The sequence below is a fragment of the Desmodus rotundus genome, chromosome 7 (assembly GCF_022682495.2).
Source record: "Desmodus rotundus isolate HL8 chromosome 7, HLdesRot8A.1, whole genome shotgun sequence".
Lineage (NCBI taxonomy): Eukaryota > Metazoa > Chordata > Mammalia > Chiroptera > Phyllostomidae > Desmodus > Desmodus rotundus.
In genome coordinates, this window is record NC_071393.1 from 82,031,605 (window position 1) to 82,044,834 (window position 13,230).

The 13,230-nt window shown below is 39.3% G+C and overlaps 1 protein-coding gene across 12 annotated transcripts in view; it reads right to left on the bottom strand.

Annotated features, from left to right (window-relative positions):
• The window catches only part of ATP8B4 (ATPase phospholipid transporting 8B4 (putative)), a 222,568-nt gene that overhangs the window by 31,723 nt on the left and 177,615 nt on the right, over positions 1–13,230 (bottom strand). For all 12 annotated transcript variants that reach the window (XM_024568257.4, XM_024568254.4, XM_053927684.2 and 9 more), the window contains 5 exons: positions 12,037–12,201; positions 10,964–11,075; positions 8,896–9,001; positions 3,343–3,490; positions 334–517 (listed from right to left, as the gene is read on the bottom strand). In XM_024568257.4, coding sequence (XP_024424025.2) covers positions 334–517; positions 3,343–3,490; positions 8,896–9,001; positions 10,964–11,075; positions 12,037–12,201 — 715 coding nt within the window. The remainder of the gene's footprint in view (positions 1–333; positions 518–3,342; positions 3,491–8,895; positions 9,002–10,963; positions 11,076–12,036; positions 12,202–13,230) is intronic.

A 13,230-nucleotide genomic window follows, 5' to 3' on the forward strand; every position in this document is an offset into this window, starting at 1 on the left:
CAGGGAGAGAAACATCAATGTGTGATTGCCTCTCACGTGCCCTCAGCAGGGACATGACCTGGTGCACAACCCAGGCATGTGCCATGACTGGGAATCAAACCAGAGACCCTTTGATTTGCAGGCCAGCACTAAATCCTCTGAGCCACACCAGCCAGGGCACAAAGAGTTTTTTTAATGAACACTAATAATGGCGAACTCATTGGATTTAGAGTATTCATTCTAGAACCACCGGGCAAAAGGAAGTTGTAATGGAATCTCCGTTACATACTGCCGAATGCTGAACACGAGGACTCCAGGTATGCAGCATGCCCCACCAAGCAAATGTTCTCTTACTTTTGATCATGCTGACATCATTAGCTCCATCGCCTATGGCCAAAGTGACAGCATTTCTGTGTTTCTTCACCAGCTCCACTACTTGGGCTTTCTGGAGTGGCGTGACCCGGCAGCACACCACAGTCTTACACATGCAGGCAAGTTCTAGGAGATCTTTCTTGACATCACTTTCTAGGGCATGAGCCTATTATTAAAAAAAAAAAAAAACCAGAATAAGACAAGAAACAATAAATCAGAGCCATCATTTGAGAAATCAATTTCTTATTTCTCAACTGATTTCTAAACAGTTTAATTCACTTCAACAAGTCACTGTTGATTCAGGGTCACACAGGCAACAATGACCAACTATAGTTGTGAGTATTAAGCTCCTCCTAAACGCCAAGGAATTTTAGAATAAATATTAAAGACACAATGCCCTTGGATGCCTTTGAATGTCCTCCTTGACACATTATCATGCTGAACTAGAGAGAGAGAAAGTTCAATGCCAGAGAAGTTCCAGAGTCTCCCAAAATAAGGAAAAGCAAATGACAGAACCTATTCACCACCTCACCAAGTTTAGAATGAACTACAAAATGGTGATTTGTTTGTCCTCATGATGGAATTTTTGTTTCCTTGGCATTGTTGTTTGCTATATTTAGTGTTTGTTGTGGTTGTTAGTGCTCTCCAAATAGGTAACAACCTTTACATGTGCCAAGAAATTACTGAAAAAGAGAGCATAGTCCTCTGTAATTAACTGTGCAATTTTTTTCTAGAAAACATCTTGCTGTACATTAATTAATAGACTTTAAGTCACCATATCTTTGAATGAATCTTTAACAAGATATTCATAGCCCCTCACAATTGCCCCCATATTCTTTTTGAGTTCTGTCTTCTACCACCACCTTTAAGTTTTCTCTCTACTCCCATCAGGCCAAATTGCTTATTTCCATAATTTGACAGGTTCTTTCTTGCCTCTGCGCCTCTGCATTGCTGTCACCTCTACCTGAAAATATCACTTCCTCCAGGAAGTCTTCCCTGACTTTCCCACAAGGAAATAAATGTAACTGCCTCTTTGCTCTCAAAGCACTGTGTTCATTCCTCTTTATAGTATTTGGCATACCACTGTGAGATTAGCTGTTCCACCAGATGGCAATCCTTAAAGCAAGGTCCATGTTTTATTTGCATCCTATTCTCAGGCTCCTGTACTGTGGCCTAGATACGCTTGGTACATGAACATGGTATGAATAGAAAGATCAGTGAATGGCTATAAAAACATGCACTGAGGTGGATAATTCTCATGTCAAGGTCTATAATTCCAAGGGGAAATTGTGAATTAGCATTCTCAAATATAAATGCCCTTTCTTAAAGAGAAAGCATGTACCATATTTTTCGGACTATAAGACGCACCAAACCATAAGACACACCTAGGTTTTAGAGGAGGAAAATAGGCAAAAAAAAACCCACTCTACCACCGCCCCGCCCCCAGGCAAGCCAGGTAAGCTACATTTGGACTATAAGACGCACCCCCATTTTCCTCCCAAATTTGGGGTGGGGGAAGTACGTCTTATAGTCCAAAAAATATGGTAACTGGTCCAGAATGGTCCCCTTTTCTTTCTTTTCTTTTTTGTTTATTATCAATGAGTGAAAACTTAGACTTCCTGGCTCTAAGGAAGAGGACCCAAGTACATTCTGCAAAGCAACAAGATTTAAGCAAATTCAACTATAATTTTTAAGGCTTTTGACCATATTATCAGAAACATGGTCAGTTCTTAAATAAAAAATGGCATTTCATGGTTTCACAAGCTTCCAGCATTGAAGTTGAAGGGGTTCTTGAGGATCTACCTTAGCTCTTTCAGCATATTTAGAGAAAGAGAGAGAATAGTGAATGTTATCCCCTAAGGGCTCTGACCCACCACACCCTGGCTTCTGCAAGCCTGGGGGAAAGTCAAAGGGCAGCTCATTAGGGACCCTTTCTATATCGTGGTCCCTGGGCAATTCAGGTTGGAGGCCACCAGCTCCAAGTCCCAGCTGACAGGCTTATCATTTTCAGTTGCTATTCGTTTGTGCAAGGGAGAAGTTCGTGTCATCTGGACAAACTTTCAGCTGAGCTTGGCCCACAGCTGAGCTCTGTAACTTTCCATGGTGTAGACGGCAACACATCATTACGTCTGGAATCCAGCTGGATAACGCTCTGAGCACTAAGAGCTAACAGACAGCTGATCACAGGGGAAAGTACAATATACTCACATCCAACTTCTTTTGTCCTCTAAGAAAATGTCTAAAAGAAGATACATTTATTTTCCACAGTCCAAAAAAGAAAAACGATCATCAAAGTGGAAGAAAAATATGACATTAGCTCTTTTTTTTTGCATATAAATGATAATTTCACTGGAGTGCAATCAGAGCTTTTGTTTTCTAAATGAGAAACTCAGAGGAGCGTTTTGATATTTGTTCAAGATTTGGAACCTGAACTACATTAAAAATACAATACAAGTTTATTCTATTACGACAAGAACCAGATTTCCTAATCAAAGCAAATTGTTTGGCATTGCTCTAAAACGCTGCTATTTAGAAAAACCACCAGGGGTATCTTAATGGCAATAATTTGGTGTGGTAATTCTGTGAAGGTCGGGTTGTATTCCACAAATCACAAACATTAGCAGGAGCAATAAGTGTAATACATTCATCCAGTTGCATTATTTCAATTAAATAACAGTGAACTGTGACACTCTCCCTTAGAAAAGCACTTAAACGATACTGCTAAATGGTCTATAGTCATTGAGACAAGATTGATATTCTATGAATTCAGCATTTCTTTGGCTCCTCCCTTCACTGTGGAAGTTCAAGCAATAATGTATAAAGTATGTATTAGACGTTTCCTTTCCCCTCACAAACAGGAAATGGTGGTGTATGCCTTGTTTCCAGTAGTGCCATTTGTTTCGAAAACACAAAAGGAGATCTCATTATGACAGCACAAAAGAGACAATTATTGGGGTGAACAAAAAGAACAAAAGTCTTAAGTGCACTCACCAAACTGTGACCATTTATGATTAAGGCATAATCTCCTGTTACGGTTTCTTCTACAACTGAGTCCAGCTCCCACTGCTGCTGTTTTTCAAAAACTACATGGCCATTGGAAGAACTTCTGTTTTGTCCAAACATATTTTCCTTTGCTTTCCTTAAAGGCAAGGGGCGGGGGAAGCAAATCATAACAAAGTATACAGAGCATATCTTTTAACTCTAATAAGAGACTGGCCTAGAGGTAAATCCATTTTGTCATGATTTTGACAGACTGCGGCAGGAGATTCAGTTTCAGTAAGCGAGCTTAATAATTCTTTGTGACAGAGATGCAAGAGCAAATTTCCAAATTCCAGCAAGTAGGAGGGTAAACATAATACAAAAAGAATCAGCTTGATCTTCTAAATTGTTTAAAAGTTAAATCACCATCTTGATCTGGCCTTGAACTAAGGGCTCTTGATAAATTTGTTCTATAAGGTTGTCTGAATTTCAAGGGCTTAAGAATCACTGATCTGGCATGTGATATTGTTAAATAATGAAAGGGAAAGGCTGAAGAAAATTCATGGTATCTTCTAGGAATTCTGGGGCATCTATGCTGTAAATGAATTAATTAATTTGTAGAATGATCTAATATGATCCATCTTATAACAGCAGGCTTCTAAAGACAATAAATTTGACAATAAAACAAATGCTAGCATTTAAAAATTGGCATAGGCATTAGGGAATATTTTAAGTGAAAATTGTACTTATCAGCTCAAACAACAGAATAAGTTTTCTGAAAAATAAACTACAGGCACCAAAGTGTAGTGGGTTATTCCAAATGGAAACGCCCTCCAATGCCCTAGCTCTGGTTGCATAGAATAATCCTGCCCACATCACATTCACCTATGCTGTCTAAGAAGGATGTGTGGTAATTCAACATCCTTAAAAATGGCATGTTGCTCCCCTTCAAAATGCAAAGAGATGCTTTGAAACAAAGGAAAATTTCCTCTCCAAAGACCCGTGGGTGACAGGCTTTGAAGCAACACAGGGCAAGCTGACATGACTACAGAACTCTCAGCCACAGCCAGGGAGCTACCCAGCAGACACTCCCTGAAGATGAGCACCAAAGCCAGCCACCAAACTCCAGGCCACAGCTTGCATGTACTAAACGAGTGCCCGGGACAAAATTGGGAGTGAGAGATAGGCCAGAAAGTGGATGTTTGGACTCGGAGCAAAATGAAATGGTTCCCCAAAGATTTATCCTACGTAGAAGATGTTTAATAAAATGGGTTTAGGCTGTAGCTCCTCTGAAAGAAGAGAGTGTTCCCTGTACAAAAACAATCATTGTAGTCTTCATCTTTCTATTTGAAAATGTAACACTAATTATTTACATGCTAAGTTTAAAAAAAAAACAAAACAAAAAAATTTTTATCTGCTGGCTCAACATCTCCTTCTGCTGTTCAGGGCCCAAATCACAGCCTGTGCTTAGGAACCCAAGCCACCCGAGGTGACACAGCCCTGGCTCCAAGGATGATATCATGCATTTAGCGGAATCAGAGAAAAAGGTTCGTAAAGTCAGAGTGCTACGTGTGAAATTCAAGGAGCTAGGGTAGGGTGGGGGAGGGAAAGCAAGCATGAAAATTATTGTTTTAAGTGGGAGGACCAGACTTTTGCCTCAGATAACCATGTCAGGGAATCCTCCTCACAGTTATGAAAATTTACAGTCCCATGTAATGAAGAAAGCAAAAGAGACAAATTCCTCCGAAATGAACATTTCTCTGACAATGTTGCAGAAAGCCTAAGCGGGGGCCTAGGAAAGCACCAAAGGGCAAACTTCTCCTGAGGTTTCCTTTTTCATGGAGTTCTCACTCGCTGGATAAATGACTCAATCTCTGTTTTCCCCCTGGAGAATGAAAACATTCCAAAGAAGGGTGAAGTTCATAAAAGTATTGGCTGAAATTTTATTTACTTAGGATTTTCCCCCCCTAAACTGTCTTCCTAACATCTCACATGAACCCATTCCAGGCAGACAAGGGACAGTGTTTTCAAACTCTGCTTAAACTCCCACTGCACTCCCTCCTCACAGGCCAACCCTCCTCACCAGACTGGGCTCCTGCATTTGCAGACCTTTGCCCACACTCTACAGCTGTCATTTCTTCTTCTTCCTGGAACTCAGCTCTTCAAGTACCAGCTGGTTTTCGCAAAAACAATTTATTAGAAGGGCAAAAACTATCATAACTCCGTTCAATGAATATGAACCATACATTTTTGTAGGCACAACGCACAGTGCTTAACCACAGAATACAAATAACACATGCTGAAACAAAAGAGCGCCTGTTTTTTCCAGGCGTTGTAATGAAGGGCAGTCTATTACAATGCTGGCATGCAGAAATGCATTAATGGTTGGAGCAACCGCGGCATTCACAGCCCCATGCCACCACAAACACAGCAAAGCCCAGTTAGGCCCATGTTGGCTTGCATGCAACCTATAAAGAAAAAGAGGTGGTAGAGAAACGAGTCCTTTTGTCGGTCCTCTTAAGGCGCTCTATATTCAAACACTAAATGGCCTTCTTAGGAAATGGATTGAAATTATGATATCATGCTTACAAGAAGACAATCTTGACTTTGATGTAAGAGCATTGGGCTTGGAACCTGAAGTCCTAGATTCAGGCTTAAGGTCTGCCTCTGACAGCTAGCCCCTTGGTTAGTCAGTGACAGTCCCAGGCTAGAACCCAAGTCTTCAAATTCCCAGTCTTGACCTACTACACCAAGTAGGTTTACCCATAGAGTCTGTCCCAGGCTGTCTCTAGGTTGGGACAAAGATACAGTGACAGAGGAGTAGTTAAGGAACAGTACTACCCTGCCAACAGTAAAGGGAGAAAGTACATGAAATTTTTATTTCGAGCCCTAGTTCCATCCCTTACTACCTGTGTGACCTGAAGACATTAAATCTCTGAACCACGTGAAAGACTGGTTTCTTTATTAGAAATTGGAGGAATGGTACCCACCAGTCAGACTGGTTGACACCAGCTATGAAAACGGACAGCTCTATGAGTGTGTACTAGAAGATCTCTGAGATTACTTAGAGCTCTAAAGTTTTACCATTTATTATAGAAACTTAACTTACTAAAATGTTTTGCCTGGGTGACTAGCAGTTGGGAATTTGGGACAAGATGCATTTTGTCTGGCCTGCATAGTATTTAAAAAAAAATCTGTATGAGTTTGTGGACAAGATGATGTTCGCCTTACCAAAGTCCCCACTGCTCCCTAATGTCTTATCTATTGCCCAGATTACACAACTAATGTTATCTTCCTGCTCTTAGAGCCATTTGTATTTGTGACCCTCGCTCATTCAAACAAATAACTTTTCACCAAGTAGGTATTCAAAAAAATACAATGTGTATTTTGTTGATTAAGCAGGAAATATATCCTAGGTCTATCGCCAGTATACTTCTCAGAAGCAGTGGAGTCAGCTCATGGTTGAATTAGTTATAAGACATGAGTTTTCAAACAATAAAGCCTGTGCTCAATGAAACAAAAATGAAACATGGAATGAGTGAAGTTGCCTGAAAGGAGAATTACATTCTCAGTCTGTTTTCTTTTGGGCAGAAGACATATATGTGTTGGTGAAATGTAATCAATGCATTAATCTTCTGAGAAACCATGTCAGAATTTAATTGTAGATTTCTGGGCACGCCCTCAATACTAAAGCAGCTATGGCAGCAAAATTAACGCAGCACTTAAAGTGTCTAGAATGGTTTCACGACACTAAATTTGAAATAAGCCTTATGCATGATGATCATGACAATTACTTATCCGTGTTTATGAAATAATCTAAACACACTTGACAGGTTTCAATGTAAGCATTTAGGTCATTTCTTCCCAATAGCTATTATGACTTAGACCCTGTCCTTCTGATGCACTTTTTTTTGTTTGGTTGGTTTTGTAAGAACTCTCACTGAACTCAAAAGTATAAAACAAGAAGAGTTAGTGATGTAAATTTATGATTTCAATATTTCATCTCCAAATGTGTGGGCTTTAATATACTACACTTTGCCATGTATAATGAGCACCCATGTTTCGTGTGCTTTATACATGGGGATATTATAGCCGTGGTATGCAATGATCATACCCAATGTGCACCCTTATTTTTCCCTCAAAAATCTGAGCAAAAACAGTACACATTATACATGGCAAAACACAGTAAGTAACCGAGATTAGAATTACAGAGCACCTCTAGCAATAATTTTTCTTAGATGTCCTTCCCCCCATCATAATATTAAGCAAAGTAATATTTAAAATGGATTGATTTCTCTTAAATAGAATTTTCTACCATGCACTGCCTCTCTGTCTTAGACTCTAAAAATGAGGTGATAACCAACTCTGGGTTGAAATAAACATGATTTGCCGGTCAGTTAAGCAAGGTGGCCTCAAGGATCCTGAAATTATTAGTGTATGTAGAAATTATTTATTTCTTCCCTCTGAATATCTTTTTCTTCTCTTTAAAGAAATGGAGATAATTTTTTCCTACTTGTAAGAGTATTAAATAAATACTATTATAACTTCAGATACTACAAAGAGCCATAAAGAAGAAGGCGACCATGATCTGCACATGATTCTATCACTCAGGGCAAACAACTTTATATACGTCCTCCAGAGTTTGATGGGCAGGTAGATAGACAGATATGAGTATATATAGATAGTGTTTATACATATACAGGGGTGAGCAAAAGTAGGCTTACAGTTGTTTGTATGGCAAATAATACAATAATAAATAATAATGCAAGAATAAACTTTTATGTACTTACATTGTAAACCAACTGTCATCCACCCCTGTACATACATACTTACACATTTATATACATACATACATACATACATACATACATACCTTTTATTTAAAAAAGGATCATACACTGCACAATGTTTTATAATCTCATCTTTTATTTAAATATATCATGTATATCTTCCAATGTCAATAAATACATAATCACCTTTAATGACTGAATAGTATTCCACTGCATAGCATAGTAATTAGCTAATAGTATTCCACTATATAGTATAGTAATTAACAAAATGCCTGTGGGTGGGTATTTGAGTAATTTCTAATATTTCATTATCATAACTGATGCAGCAATGAATATTTCTATATATGTATATCCCATCTTAATTCTTAATATTTTTAATTTTGGGGTCAGAATGAAGCTATAGATTTTGCATTTTAACAAGTGCCCTCAGTAACACTGATCACTTATGATCATGTAAGAATTAACAGGGGTTACTCACCAATGTGTAATTTTAGAGGCTAATGATAATGGAAATGGCTGGAAATCATTTTTTAAAACTACTTGGGAAATGTTGGAAGCCTGAAGACATTAATCCACCACTGATGTCAAACTTGTCTTAGTTTGTCACCAAAATGAATAGAATTTTAGGAACCATGCAGAAAGGGCTCTACACTAAATGAAGACCATAGGAAACTGTAGAGTGTCTGTCTACTTCCTCAACTATCTGATCTTCCTTTGCCCTTTGTCTCTCTCCCCCTTCTTTCCTCTCTTCCTTTCCTCCTTCCTTAACACTTACCTGAGTTCTTCTCTGACTTCCCCTGCCGAGTTCCCGGCTACAATGAACACTTCATTCATGTCGTCAGTCAGCATGTTGCAGGCATAGCCAATGTTGATGGCAGTTTCTGATGCAAAACAAAGCGTACTTCAGTTAGAACATTACTTGATAATACAAATACCGTCTGTGCTGTATTTCCTTGTACCTTACAGGTTCCCTTAATGTCAGAGAGAGCCTAATGGCGATGAAATGCAAGAGACGCAGAGGGAAAGTCAAAACCCTGGCTCCATGATCACATTTACCAACTGCTAAATCCATGGATCGGTAGCAACATCCATGAGTCCTCAGCTTTCTCATCTGTTTTCTAGCAGGGGTTGCAAACACAGCCTTTGGAGAACTAAAATACTAAACTTAGCCATTTTTCAATTTTGAAATGGTAGGCAAATTGAAAAACAACTCACAAAATGTTCAGTTGAACAGCAAAAATGCTCTTCTGACATTTTTATAGTTCTCCCATACGTAATATTGTAATTTTCCCATTAAGTGAATGGACTGTGGCTACCAGCTGACCGGAAAATCACATGATTTGGCATTCCTTCCACTACTTTTATAGAAATAGAGCCTAGGATAGTTAGGTAACCCTTCCATTTCATTCCAGTTCTATTGAGTTCTGAGGCTTAACCTAATTCTATGGAGTCATTAGATTTCTCTGCCCTAAGTCAAGGAAGGCAACTGATAAAATCTCAGCATATCCTTTGTATAAGCCACAGAAATTAAGGCTAAAATAATAGTAAGCCTGTGAATATTCCTAACTAATTAAACAGCCGTACATGCGGATCAACATCAAACCCCAGGAAGTCTGCAGTAACACACCACAGAGCTCAACGTTCTGTTGTTTTTTTTGTGTGTGATCCGTGATTGGGGTGAACATATAACTGATTTATCAAATCTGAAAATCCTCCAATGTTCTAGAAATACCTAACAGGTAGATAGACCTGAAAAACATGTGTTCACCAGTTAACTGAATATTTCTGGGTTACTGAGGGCCAAGCATAAAATCATTTCTGTTTGAACCATTACTGCTAGCAATAGATCCAGAATGTATTGATCCCCTTTTCTTTCTTAGGAAACACAGTATTTTGAACATAACCACTCTTTCTCTGATGGACTTGGCATTTTGTCATGCCTGAAAGTGGGTCGACTCTCATTATACCACTGCATGGGAAGGCCTGGAATTCAGCCAAGTTGCACCAGTACAGCTGTGGTTGTTAAAATACCAAAACACGTCCACACCAGCTGATAAATGGTTGCTTCTCTGAGCCTTCCCAAAGCTTGCCCACTGCCCTGATCCCTCCTCTAAGATTCCCACACCTCCCTACATAGCATCAAGAGACTAAAGGAGTTGTCCTACCAGTACCATACCAGCCTCTGTCCTCGTTGGAGGCAGTGCTCATATAAACCAAGAGTTAGACATTTTTAATTCCATCATTGTCTACAGGTTTAACTATTATGTTTAACAAGTGAGTTAGTTGAAATTCAACAGACTACAGGGTATACTATAGAAGATATTTTCTTAATTTGTTTTTGTTTATTTTTAAATAGTAAATTCCTTCTTATTTACTTTTTACTCTATTTTTTCCATTACTATGTGTCCCCCTTACACTCCCTTGCAATCACCACACTGTTGTCCACGTCCATGAGTCCTTTTTCCTCTTTTCTCAGTCCTTCTACCCCCTAATACCCCCACCACAAGCTGTCATCTGTTCTCTATCTATGAGTCTGTGTCTATTTTGCTTGTTAATTCAGTATGGTCATTAGATTCCACATATGAATGAAATCACATGGTATTTGTCTTTCTCTGACTGGCTTATTTCACTTAGCCTAATGTTCCCCAGGTCCATCCATCCTGTAGTAAAGGGTAAAATTTTCTTCTTTTTTACGGCCAAGTAACATCCTTTTTGTATGTCAACTTTTTCCTACATGGAGGACTGGGAAAATATCTAACTAATTCAACTTTCTAATTAGTTAAAATTTTACCATATATATTACCACCCTCTGTTCAAAACATCATCATCCATTTTCGAATTACCTTGTTTGTCTCCTGTTAGGACCCAGATCTTAACATTGGCTAGCAATAAACTTGTAACTGTTTCAATAACACCCTCTTGTAACTTATCTTCTATAGCAGTGGCACCTAGAAGCTTCATTGAAAAATAGAGAATACCTTATGTTAATGCATGCAAACAACAGTTAAAACATCTGCAGCTTTCAATCATGGAGTTTAGAGGTCAAAGAACATGAATTGAGGGTGAAAATTATAATGCATTGATATAGCAAGCATCCTATTACATGCAGACGTGAGTTGGAACAAACCCATGTGGAGCTTCCCAAATCAGGCCAAGTGATAGGCACACCAATTAATGGCAGAGATCCTGGAAGTTACCGTAAACAATCAGAAGCCATTTGAGCCTCTTAAGGACTTAAGAACTCCCCAGCTGCTTTCCCACTTACAACGGCATGAAAGGGTCCAAAGGAGAGCCCTCATTTCAGTCAGGTTCACAAAAATGTAGAGCCGTTCTCCTAAATTAACACCTCAGCAGATGAGATAAACTAAAAACTGAAGTTCTTCTGTGACATTTCACCCAAAGATGAGCAAGGCGTGCTCCCTAGTACCTCCCTGTAGCTAAGCATCCTGTCCACTGGTGCCTCAGGAAAGGGTGGTGTCTAGAATAGATGGCACCCGTCATGGTCCAGGCAACACAGATACCATCTGAATCTCCTGGGTCTAAGGCAGTTTAGAGCCGTAGCCCAACTCTTCGTGGCAAGTTTCCCTGGTCTAAAAAGGTGGGGCATAAAGCAGGGAGCAGAAAAAAATAACATCAAAGACATATTAGAGGTTGACAAAGAATAGAGGGTCTCCAATCTTCTACTCTTGGGTGACTTCCAATTATATAAGTTACATTTAAGAGAAATAATCTTCTAGGCTCTCCAGGGCCACACATGGCAAACTCAAAGCCAGAGCAGAAAGCATGATTCGGTGTTTGAAAGAGTAACATCTGCTGTGTGCAAGAGGGTTCAGCCAATGGATTATTCTTATGCTGGCTCTCTAAACATATACTATCTTCTTTATCAACACAAACCATCATGCTTCTAAACTCATACCATCAAATCCCTTTCGATCTCTTCATACAGCCCAGCTATCCGTTCATCCCTCTCATCTGTGGCAGCATTTGCATCTTCAAGCATCTTCTGCCACTCTTTAAAGTACTTGTCATCCAGGTCTCTGTATGCGATGGCCAAGGTTCGAAGGCCTTCCCCTGCAAATTCCTGCCAGAATGGACATTGATTTAGGAGCCATCCCAAAACAATCATCACAGCAAGAAGAACAAAAATAATGGGTAGGGAGTTTTGCACTCAAATTCACTTTATCCCAAGAACACAACTTGGCTATCCTGACCTTTAAGTTCTTAGCCCTCTTGGAAACAGGGGATAATGTTTGCATTTTGAATATTATTTGTATTGGGTTAAAAACATTCAGGGGAGATAGCCCTCACCCTAAAAGAAAATTAAAATGCCTGTTGAAATGTCCTAGTTGCAAGGTGATTAACAGTGCCTGTGAATTGCAATATCTAATTGAAGTAATATATATATTGGTTTTCAACCTGTCCCCCACCTGAAGGAAGTCCTCCTGGCAATGAGAGGAACCCAGCCTGTTTCATGGCCCACGGTACTCAGCTTCCAGTGGAAAGAAAAGGACCTTCAGAGGAGCCACAGCTCCCGAATCAAAGGCGGAGGCTGTCCTCTGAGTCTTGTCACCTTCCCCCTAGTCCTATGGCTATGTCTAAAATGAACTCAGTCCTATTTTTGTTTATCCTTGAAACCTTCCACAATAAAAAGATAAGAGTCAATAATAGATGAATAATTAGATGTTAGGTAATAGAAGTTTAAGCCTATTAAGTAAGATTATGTTATAATAAGCTCTAGGGGAAAAGGGGAGAGAATGGCAGAAAGTAGAAAGTTAATACAAATGTTTGGTTTGGGGAAGTGGGACTAAAAGTGGAGGCTGACTTTTCATTCTAGATCTCCTGTAATTTAAAAGAAAAAGCTAGCCCTGGCCAGTTGGCCCAGTTGGTTGGAATGTCATTCCATACTCCAAAAAGCTGTGGGTTCAGTTCCCGGTCAGGGCATGTACCTAGGTTGTGGGTTTGATCCCCAGTTGGGGCAATCGATCAATGTTTCCCTCTCACATCGATGTCTCTCTCTCTCTCCCCCTTCCTTTCTCTCTAAAATCAATAAACATCTCAGTGAAGATTTTTTTTTAATTCTATATGAAAGTTTCACTTTAATAATAAAAAT